Source organism: Cnephaeus nilssonii (genome assembly GCF_951640355.1).
Source record: "Cnephaeus nilssonii genome assembly, chromosome: 2".
Lineage (NCBI taxonomy): Eukaryota > Metazoa > Chordata > Mammalia > Chiroptera > Vespertilionidae > Cnephaeus > Cnephaeus nilssonii.
Window position 1 is genome coordinate 72,197,563 of NC_137073.1, and position 12,165 is coordinate 72,209,727.

The 12,165-nt window shown below is 42.3% G+C and overlaps 1 protein-coding gene across 1 annotated transcript; it reads right to left on the minus strand.

Annotated features, from left to right (window-relative positions):
- Window positions 1-10,283: 10,283 nt before the first annotated feature.
- LOC307107732 (small ribosomal subunit protein eS26-like) lies at window positions 10,284-10,610 on the minus strand (the record flags this gene model as incomplete). Its single annotated transcript, XM_079785184.1, has 1 exon — window positions 10,284-10,610. The coding sequence occupies one exon, from the start codon at window positions 10,608-10,610 to the stop codon at window positions 10,284-10,286; it is 327 nt and encodes a 108-aa protein (XP_079641310.1).
- Between the last annotated feature and the right edge of the window lie 1,555 nt (window positions 10,611-12,165).

The following is a 12,165-nucleotide window of genomic DNA, read 5'->3' on the forward strand; positions in this document are numbered from 1 at the left end:
AATGAAGGTCTTCTAGAAGCCATTTGCACAATTTTCCACTTAACCAGGAAATATTTCCCCTCCAAATGCATGAAATCATGTTGGTGTATAGTGTTGGGGTTTACACTGATTAATAAATATTTGAAACTTGAAAAAAACACACATAATGGAAACCAAAACATAAAAGAAGTGACATCTTTAAAGCGCTGAAAGAAAAAACTATTAATCTAGAATCTATAACTAACAAAAACGTTCTTCAAAAGTAAAGACAAAAATAAAAACATTTTCAGGTAAACAAAAGATAGGTAAATTTATGGCCATCAGACTGCACTAAAGGAAATGAAAGAGGATATGTTTGAAGCTGAAAGGAATACTATCAGATAGAAACTTGGATCTGTACAAAGGAATAAAGAAAACTAAAAATGATAAATATTTAATATAAAGTTATTAAATATAAATTACTATTTCTATTTTTAAATTTCTTCAAAAAGACATTTAATTGTTTAAAGCAAAAATAATAACAATGTATTGTGGGATTTACAACATATGCAGAGCTAAAATGTAAGACAATGATATTACAAAAGATGGAATGGAGAAGTAGAAATATCCCAGTGCAACGTGGTATAATATTTGAAGATAGGTTGTGATAAGTTAAAGATGGTTATTGTGAACTCTAGAACAATCAGTGTTAATAAAAGAAGAGTAATAGTCAATATGCCAATAGAGGAAAAAAATGATCTACGTTATAAAAGGCCTAAATGACCAGCCAGACGACCAGTCACCAGGAAGTGCATGGAGCACCTCTGGGTCCCTCCCCCATAGCCCACAGGCTCCTATCACAGCAAAGCTGGAGGCCAGTGCGTGGGCGGGGCAGCAGGGTGGTGGGCACAGTCCGGGGCTGGGCCGGAGGCCTAACGACCTCGCTGCTGATGTGGTGGCTGTGGATCAGGCCCAGAGAGAGGCCTGGAGAGAGAGGCAGGGCCTGATCCACAGCTGCCACAGAGGTTGCAGATCAGGCCCAGAGATAGGCCCGGAGATAGGCCCAGAGATGCTGACTGGCATAGAAAACAACCAATCAGAACCAAATCTGGGTGAACTATGAGAAGCCAATGGCTGCCTAGGAGGCAGAGCTTTTGACACTGACTGGCATAGAAACCAACCAATCAGAACCTAATCTGAGTGAACTGCGAAGGCAGAACCTAAGGTGGGGGTTGAGGAGGGGTTTTAAGGGTAACCGCTGTTTGGTGTAAGGTATAAGAAAGTGGTTCAATTTTTTAATGACCGGTTTGGCAGTATAGTGCATATGGCTGGCTATCAGTCCAGATATAGGGATTATATATTTTTGTCTGCTAAGAGCATCTCCTCCTTCTGAAAAAGGCTTTCCCCACCCCATTTAAGCAATCCTATCCTATATAATCTATCTATACTAATAAAAGGGTAATATGCTAATTAGACCAGATCGACCAGCCATTTTCCAGATGTCCGACTTCCTTCCGGACAAAGCCATGGTGGTGGGGGCTGAGGCAGAGGCAGTTGGGGCAATCAGGCCAGCAGGGGAGGGCAGTTGGGGGGCTAGATCAGGCCGGCAGGGGAGGACAGTTGGGGGCAACCAGGCCTGCAGGGGAGAGCAGTTGGGGGTGATCAGGCAGGCAGGCAGAGGTGATTAGGGGCAATCAGGCAGGCAGGCAGAGGGGTTAGGGGCGATCAGGCAGGCAGGCAGGTGAGTGATTAGGAGCCAGTGGTCCCAGATTGCAAGAGGGATGTCTGGCTGCCTGTGGGATTGAGCCTAAACTGGCAGTTGGACATCCCCCAAGGGGTCCTGATTGGAGAGGGTGCAGGCTGGGCTGAGGGAGCCCCCCTTCCCATGCACAAATTTCATGCACTGGACCTCTAGTAGAGTATAAAAATACTCAAATCCAAAACAGGGCAGAAAAGATATAAAGAAGGAATAAAGATCAATTGGGACAAATAGGAACCTATTATATTTAAAGCCAACCATAAAATAATTACATTAAATATAAATTGTCAAATACTCAAAATAAAAGGCCAAGGTTGGCAAACTAGATAAATTCAACAAGTGTTATCTGCAAGAAAACCCACTTTAAATATAAAAAATGGAGAGAAGTTAAAGGCTGGGATGGGAAAAGATATACTACTAGGCCAGTGGTCGGCAAACTCATTAGTCAACAGAGCCAAATATCAACAGTACAACGACTGAAATTTCTTTTGAGAGCCAGTTTTTAAACTTAAACTATATAGGTAGGTACATTGTTATTCACTTAATTAGGGTACTCCTAAGCTGGCCTTTGCTAAAAACTCAAGGGGCCAAAGAGCCGCATGTGGCTCGCGAGCCGCAGTTTGCCAACCACTGTACTTGGCAAACAATGATCATAAGGAAACCGGGATGACTATATTTATATCAGATTAAATAGATTAAATAGATTTAAAGACAATGATTATTGTCAAAGATAAAAAAGACATTTATAAATTATCAATTTATTAAGAAGACATAATTCTACATATTTATATATTCAAAAAGTTACAAAACACATAGAGCAAAAACTAACAACATTGAAAGAAATACAAAATTTCAATGCTTTTTTCCAGTAACTGATAGAATAAGTAATTATAAAATCAGAAGAGATATAGAATATCTGAATCACACTTGCTCTAATTAATGGTTATAGAACATCACACTCCAAAACAGCAGAATAACATCTTCTTTGCAAATGCACATACATAATCCACATAGACAATGGCACTGGGCCATAAAACAAGTCTCAATGCCTTTAATAGGATTCAAATTATACTCAATATGTTCTGTAACCACATCAGAATTAAATTAGAAATCAATAACCAAAAAAGATATGGAGAGAGTCTAAATAATTAAACAATGTATTTCTAATTAGTCCATGGGTCAAGGAAGAAGTCATAGGGAAAATTAGAAAGTACAGGATGGGACAAAACTAAGTTACAGTTGTTCATATGGAAAATAGTACAATAACTAATAAAAAAAAATACAAGAATAAACTCTGGGCCCTGGCAAGGAAGCTCCTTTGGTTAGAGCATTGTCCCAATATGCCAAGGGTTGCGGGTTTGATCCCTGGTCATGGCACATAAAGAAACAACCAATGAATGCATAAAAAATATGCAGAACAACAAATTGATGTTTCTCTCTTCCTCTTTCTCTAAAATCAATGTTTTTTAAAAAGAATAAATTCTGTGTTTTGCATATTCACAACTGTAAACCTATTTTGCCCCCCTCCCCCGTATTTTGAATTAAAAGATTATGAAGATGCATATGTCTCGGAGACCTCAGGCAAAGGAAACAAAAGAAAAAATAAACAAATGGGACTACATTAATATAAAAAGTTTTTGCACAGCAAAGGAAATAATCCAACAAAATAAAAAGACAACCCACTGAATGGGAGAACATATTCACCAATGATCTGATAAGGGGTTAATATTCAAAATTTATAAAGAACTTATAAAACTCACCCCCCCCAAAACAAACAATCCAATTAAAAATTGGGCAAAGGACCTGAATAGACTTCTCCAAGGAGATCATACAGATAGCCAATAGACATATAAAACCATGTTCAGCGTCACTAATCATCAGAGAAATGCAAATTAAAAACCAGATTGAGATATAACCTCACACCTGTCAGAATGGCTATCATCAGTAAATCAACAAACAAGTGTTGATGAGCAAATGGAGAAAAGGGAACCCTTGTGCACTGTTGGTGGGAATGCAGACTGGTGCAGCCACTGTGGAAAGCAGTATGGAGTTTCCTTAAAAAATTAAAAATAGAACTGCCTTATGACCCAGTGATTTCATTTCTGGGAATATATCCGAAGAAACACAAAACACTAATTTGAAAAAATATATGCACCCCATATGTTCATTTCAGCGTTATTTACAATAGCCAAGATTTGGAAGCAACCCAAGTGCCCATCAATAGATAAGTGGATAAAAAAAGCTATGGTACATTTACACAAGGGGATACTACTCAATTGTGAAAAAAAAAAAAAAAAAGGAAATCTTACCTTTTGTGACAGCATGGATGAACCTGAAGAGCATTATGCTAAGTGAAATAAGCCAGTCAGAGAAAGACAAGAACTGTATGATTTCACTCATATGTGGAATCTAATGAACAAAATAAACGAACAAACAAAATAGAAACAGACTTATAGAGAACAGACTGACAGCTTTCAGAGAGAAGGGGGGTTGTGGGGCTAAGTGGAAAAAGGAGAAGGGATTAAGCAAAACAAACAAACAAAAAACTCATAGGCATAGACAATGGTACAGGGATTACCAGAGGGAAAAGGAGGCTGGGGGGAGGTAGAAGACGTTATAGCGGGGGATAACTGGTGATGGAAGGAGACTTGACTTGGGGTGGTGAACACAAAATACAATATACAGATGATGTATTATAGAATTATACACCTGAAACCTATATAACTTTTTTAGCCAATGTCCCCCCCCCCAATAAATTAAATAAAAAGAGACAGAAATCCACTTTAATGTAAACACAGAGATAGGTTACAAGTAAAATGATGGAGAAAAATATACCAAACTTGAGTGGCTACATTATGATCAGATAAAGATTTCAGGGCAAGAAATATTTCAGAGATAAAGACAGACATTTCATAATAACAAAGGACTTAATTCACCAAGAAGATATAATAATCTTAAATGTGTATGACCCAACAACAGAATTGCAAAATACGTAGCAAAATATGTAGGAAAAATAGATAAATCCACAGTTATTGCTGGAGATTTCAACACTCTTCTCTCAGTAACAAGTGGTAACAGAACAAGAAGACAGAAAACCAGCAAGCGTGCAGAAGACCTGAACAACACTATGAACAGACTTGACCTGAACTATATTCATATAGGACACTTTACCCAACAACAGCAGAATACACTTATTTTCAATGCACATGGAACTTTAACCAAGTTGGACTATAATCTGTGCCTTTAGCAAACCTTACCAAATGTAAAATAATTGAAATCAAACTCTATTCTTTGAACAAAATGAAATTAATCTAGAAATCAATAACAGAAAGACATTTGGAAATAGCTACTATTTTAATTTAGTTGAGTATCTGTATGTTGAGTAACTGTATATTACTTTTCTGTTTTATATATTTTTACATTTCACATATATTTTTTAAAATATATTTTTAAAAATCTTTAAACATTAAAATTAGCACAGAATGAAAGCTTGGTGAAATTTACAGAGATAGCTCCTCCTTATTACTAGATTGTCATTAGAGACTCAATAAAACTCAAAAGAAGGCTGGGGTATGGGTGGAGGGATGTGAAGATTCAAACTCTCAGAAGGAAAAATCTACAACAATCAAGAACATGATAGAATTGTCAAGGGTAAATAAAATCTTCAATGTAAATTGTTACATTGTAAAATGTAAGCCACAGTTTTATTTGTTCTGTGACATTTGGTAAAGGTAGAAAATAAAGATAAAATTTGAGAACCTTGCTCTCTCTCCAACAGCCTCTATTTGCTACTCCTCCATTGCTGCCTCCTTTCTCTCCCACTACCAGCCTTTTCCAATTTTAGAATTCCTGGCAGTAATTGGACAAAGAATCACCAAGGTCCCTATTTAATGAACAATGTTGATTCAGGCCATGGATTGCATCACCTGTTTCTGCTCACAGCTCTGCCCACTCCTCTCCTCTCGCCATAAAATATCGTTTTTTATTAAATCTTTAGTGTTGAAAGTATTATGTATGTCCTCCTTTCCGCTCCATTGAGCCCCTCTAACCCTCCCCTGTCTCCCCCCAGGTCTTCACCAACCTATTGTCTGTGTCCATGGGTTATGCATAAATGCATACAAGATCATTGGTTGATTGGTCAAGCTCCCAATGATTGGTCAAGCTCCTCCTAAGCTTAGCAGCTGCCACTATTTCTAGGATCAGGCAATCACAATACCTTGAGTCCCAGCTTAGCTTTGGTTTTCTTATCTGGGAAATAAAGATAATTAACCCACCTCACAAGGAGTTATGGGGATTAAATGAGATAATAGATAGGGAATGTACTTTGTCAACAGGAAAAGCGCCACACAAAATTTTTATTGCCCAGAACCCTAGCTTAAGGATCTTGAGGTGGTGCTCACCGGGGGACGTGGCCAGCTGCCTTCATCCTCCTTAAAAAGGTGTGACCTGAGTCAGCGAACTATCCCATCATACTCACTAGAGCAGTGGTCGGCAAACTGCGGCTCTTTGGCCCCTTGAGTTTTTAGCAAAGGCCAACTTAGGAGTACCCTAATTAAGTGAATAACAATGTACCTACCTATATAGTTTAAGTTTAAAAAATTTGGCTCTCAAAAGAAATTTCAATCGTTGTACTGTTGATATTTGGCTCTGTTGACTAATGAGTTTGCCGACCACTGCACTAGAGGGAGGGCAGAGATGGCCAGCCGACCTCCGAAATCCTTGCTCTCCCTCCCATGGTGCAGACTGACCAGACAGAAACAATACTCCCTTCCCCCTTAGCCCTAACTGTGGCCAACGGTCTAGTTCTTGCCATTGGCACATGAGCCACAGCTTTTAAGAAGCAAGAGTGCTTTCTCTTTGCTCTTTTCTTCTGACAGACTAGATGTGTATGAAAAGGACCAGTGCCTGTTAATAAATAGCCACAGGCCAGAAGGAGTCTGAGTGCCTGAATCAGCACAGGGAGAAAGAGCGGCACCCAGTCACAAGAAACACCTCCATGTGACCATTACATGAGCATGAAATAAATTGGGTCTATGTGATAAAGCAGTGGGCACAACCTTAACTAGGAGGATGCACAATGATTCTAGGATAAATTAGGTAATAGTTATTGCCTTATTCCTGATAATATTTATTGCTTTATTGGGTTGTTGTGAGAGTTAATTGATGTAATGCATACAAGGTGCCAATAACGACAAATGTTCAATAAAATGTTGGCCATTATTATTTAACAGCATAGAATTACCAAATATTTTTTGAAAGTTTATTCCTTTACCCCAGGAAAAATTTCTACCTCTGCAGCTTATGGTGACTGTGGCCATTAAGTGCACATCAAAATATTTTCCAAGGAAACTCTTCCAGGGCTTCAGGGTTTTTCCTAAACAGTTTGTGTCTTAACGATCACCATTACCTAGCAAATATCCAAATCTAAAGTTTCAGGCTCAGCTTTTATCTGAAGAGCCATGGTGTGCATTTAATGATAGTCATTGACTTGACCTACAGTTACTCAGAAGCCCCATTCACTCACCTGCCCTCTCTCCGGGTTGCAGTCAATAAGTCAAGGATGCTGTTGCCATAAAGCTGCAGGTCCCACTGTCACCAGCAGAGGACAGTGCTTCACACAACTGCTGCAACTTTTGGAGCTATCGCCCAGTGCCTTTCTATTATCCACAGGTTTTTTATTTTATTTTATTATTTGTTTTTCTCTCCATTTTCATTCCTTGCCTTTAGAAGAATCACCATGATGTGTCAGAAAAGTCTGGTTACCTTCCGTTGTGCTCAGCTTTTACAGATTTGGGTCTCTTGTGTGGTCACTGGCACTCTTGTGTGGTTGGGGGAAGCATATCCCCTGGGTGTGAGAATAGGAGCCCCCGCGCTTTCCCGGAGCTGCTGGCACAGCCGCCTGCTCTCTGTGTCCTCCTTTCCTGAGTCACTTGACACCCACCCGGTTTCTGCAAACGATTCCACCCCATCTTCTCCCACATCATCGCAAATTCCAGGCAAATTCCAGGACCCAGTCCTCTGTACTTCAGCTGTGTGCGTGCTGGGGGAGGGGAGGAGTTGAGAGGATGGGGGAGGAGGGCAGGTGGCTAGGATGCATTTCAGAACCTCCTATATGAAGGGTCCTGAAAACACGCGCGGGGTCTCACCGCAGGCCTCCCGAATCAGATGCCTGTGGGTGAAAGTCTGAGAAGCTCCTGGGGGATGGAGGTCTGACCGCACTCCCACTTCCGCCGCCGCCTGCACAGCGTGGCTGAGTTAATGAGGACCTAGACAAGGCAAATGGCACCAGGAGGGCCAGGTCAGGGTGCAGCTGGCATGACTCAGTGATTGATTGGTTCTGTTACTACCACGTTTTCCCCCGGGGAAATCTGAGGCCCACTCACTCCCAACAGGTGATCTCACTGCAATCTCAACAGAAAATTAGCTCTCCAACTGTTCTCGCCCTCCTCAATAACACTTTGGGTTCTTGTCCACATTCTCCATCTGCCTCCCCCCCCTACACACACACACACACACACACACACACACACACACACACACACTCACCACCAGTGTCTGTAGCCCCTCTCCCTGCCTCTCTGGGACCTCTCCCATTATCACTTCCCCACCTGCACAGCGGGGCATCGCCCTCTCCAGGGCTCATTTCCTCCTTCCAGAGCCTGGGCTCCTGTCTTCAGAGCTTCCTCTTTCTCCCTATCCAGCAATCACCAGTTTTATGAGTTTTCTCTGCTACTGATGAACCTTCCACTCCAGGAATCCCTTCTTCTTGGTCCCTGTTTTTGTGCTGAACACTAGCACTTCTTCCCATGAACTGGCCCATCTGTATCCACACAGGTCCCTCTTCAGACTGACTCCAGAGAGATTCTTCTAACATGTTAATCTGGTATGTCTTGTTCTGGCAGAAAATCTTCCATTGCCTACTGCCCAATACTACAGGACAAAGCCCAGCCCCTGGGGATATCACACAGGCCCTTCTCCACGTGTCCTTTCCCCACCCCTGCACTTTATACACCAGCAATATGCACTCATGAGCCTCCTATACAATGTTTGCCTTTGCCTACCTCTCTTTTCCCCATTTTGCTTCATAAAGCAAACTCCTATTAATCCCACAAAACCCAGCTCCGGCACCATTTCCCATGTACCCTTGAGTAGATTTCATCACATTCTTGTAGGATAGCTCTGACCTAATATCAGGCTGTCACTGGTATACCTTCCCACCCTGCAACCTTGAAATCATTAAGTATTCCTTCTCTGTAGAATAGTATCCATTGACAATTCTCTCTTTCCCTTCCAAGCTTTAAGCGTCTTTGAGGTGAACTATTCATCTCAGTGCCCTCAGCGCCTAGAACTCAGTAATTGTAGGAATTGGGTTAGAGAGATCTCTCTGCTTCCTTTCACTGAGAGACTTCTTTAAAATATCAAATCCCTGCCTTTATGGTGTTTCTAACCCCACTCACCTCTTCACCCACTAAAATGTATTTTCCTGATCTTTAAAGAAACATGACTAAGCCACAGATGCCCATTCATGCCCATCCCATTCTCATCAATCTCTGGGTCATGTGACAGTGTTGACTATCACCCTACTTGACATTCTTCCCTGGGTTTCTATAGTGGATAGTTAATGTTCTTGCTGTATCCATTTCACCTTCTTCTGTGAACAGCACCCCATATTCCCCTAGGACAGTGGTCGGAAAACCGTGGCTCATGAGCCACATGCGGCTCTTTGGCCCCTTGAGTGTGGCTCTTCCACAAAATACCACGTGCGGGCGCGCACGTACAGTGCGATTGAAACTTCGTGGCCCATGCGCAGAGGTCGGTTTTCGGCCTGGGAGAGTCTATTTTGAAGAAGTGGCGTTAGAACACTCAAGGAGCCAAAGAGCCGCATGTGGCTCGAGAGCCGTGGTTTGCCGACCACTGCCCTAGGAAACCACCTTTCTCTCATTATTAGTCCATATGGTTTGGATGCCTCCATGCCTAACTCCAGAGATGGGTATTGACTTATCTAAACATCTGTTGCCCCCCAGAGATCTGCTTTAAAATGAGCAAATAATGGCAGCTACACCAAACAGTCAGTCAGATAAACTCAGATTCCTTCATTGGAAGTGTGTGTGGTGTGTGGTGTGTGTGTGTGTGTGTGTGTGTGTGTGTGTTTGTGTTGGGGGCAGGGCGGGGAGGGGAAGAATTGCTCTTCCTGATGGAGAAGATAGAATGGAGCTCAGGAAAAAGATTCCTGAGCCATCCTAGGGAAGCAGAATAAGATGAAAGAATAAACAAATCCCAAAGCCTTTGAGATGCCAAATGCATCTTAACCTATACTACCCTGTTATGAGTCAAAACACTAATTTTTTAATTTAAAAAATAAATAAACCAATATAAACAGAGTTTTTTTATCACTTGAAAAACTACTGTCTACTTATAATTATTGTGACCCATTTCCCTCACACATTCTCTTTCTCCTTCACTGGTTTCTTTCTTTCTTTTTTTTTAAATTACAGTTTCCATTTATTTCCTCCCCAGAGAACTTTTCTTCACTCCTTAAGGACTTAGCTCCTTACATGGGCTTTGGTCATGGGGCAGCACCCACAGGTCTAAATCGGGGTGGGGGTGTTCGGTCCTTCCAGGCTTCACGAGAATGCTTCCTGACTACCTTGCTGTGAATGGCCCAGCTCACACAGTAATGCAGCTTCACATACAGCTTGGGAAGCACACAGGCGTCGAAGACACTCGCTTCGGAGATGTCCCTACTGGCTGTGGCCTCTACTATGTTTCGAATGACAAACTTCTTAATGGCCTTGTCCTTGGGCACACACTGGGCGCAGCTGGTATAATGAATAGGCTGCACACGGCCTCGGCCTTTTTTGGCAGGACCGTTATTCCTTCTTTTCTTGGTCATCTTGGAAATGAGGACCCAAGAGAGTGTCACTGGTTTCTTGTTTTCTCCTACCTCATACATGAAATCCTGTGCTAATATAAATTTTCACTTGCAGAATGTTTTATAGCTCACAACTCACCCCTCCAGAGCTCTCCCCAGCTTTTACACACTTTTCCTTATTGAATACAACCAATTCTGTTGCTCCAATTCCCACTTCTATAGACTGATCCAAATTCTCACCTCCAATTCCAACTTCTTCACAAATCCCCACCATCGCTTTTCTAACCATCCCCCTGCCCCATTCTTCACTAGAGTCACACCAATACCTCTGACTTATCTAAAACCAAAGTCTGCCTTTCCAATTTATCTGTTTTCCAAATCCAGTGCTCTTTCAGAATCTCTTAATTTGTGGTGTTTCCAGTTTGAAACCTTGGAGTTTTCCTTAATTATTCCTTTTCTCTTAGTTTGGGAATCAGCCCTGACTCAAGCTGGGCTAATGAGAATTGTCCAAGACTAATAGGAGAGATTGTCTCTTCTTGGGTTGCTGAGCTGATAGGATCTTTGAGCTGCAGGTGGCTATCTTGCCTGCCTGAGGGAAGCAAAGATGAGAGAGGACAGAATATTCCTGATGGTGTCATTTGAGCCCCTCCACCCAGCCTTGCCAGAAGCCAGACCTATACCCTAGACATCTCAGTTTCATGAGCGATTAAATTATCTTTTTTGCTTTGGCCCAATTGTCCATTTTGTGCCTCTTATAGGGAGTCCGGTTGATACTGACTGACACAGACTTTGTCTGTTGCTTGTCTTAAGGATGCCAGAGCTATCTGGCTGTGGAATGACAGCAGATACTTAAGAAAGGTCACACAATCACTGGTTGGCTAAGGATCCCATGAGGAGCTCTGGACGAACTGACCTTAGATGTCCTTCCAGACTCCGAGAACCACTTCTGGGTGCATTGATGACCCTTCCCTTTCCCTCTGGGAGTGCAGCATTTCCTCCAAGCTCCTTCCCTTTGGGCTCCTCACACCCACTCTTTGTCAGGGCTGCTGCTGCCATTTTCTGCCTGCCCTATGAAGTCATGATCTCTTGGAGGGAATGTGAAGACTGTGAAATTTTGTTTTAGCTCAGTTAGTGTTTATTAGAAGGAAGGGAAGGAGGGGAGGAGAGAACGAAACAAAGAAAGGCAAGAAATCTACTTTTTACAATAATTGTAAGCACTTAATTGTGAAGCTCTACCTAGTCTCCTAATTAAATTATTGATTCACTAGAGGACAGGTGTGTGAAATTCATGCACTTGGAGGGGGGGTGGGTCCCTCAGCCCGGCCTGCACCCTTCTCGCAGTCTGGGAGCCCTCGGGGGAGGTCCTAAGCCAGCAGTCGGACGTCCTTAGCACTCCCACCACCACTGCTGTGCTCGCCAGCCGTGAGCCTGGCTTCTGGCTGAGTGGAGCTCCCCCTATGGGAGTACACTGACCACCAGGAGGCAGCTCCTGCGTTGAGTGTTGCCCCTTGGTAGTCAGTGCATGTCATAGTGACAGGTCGTTCCACCGTTCGGTGGATTTGCATATTAGCCTTTC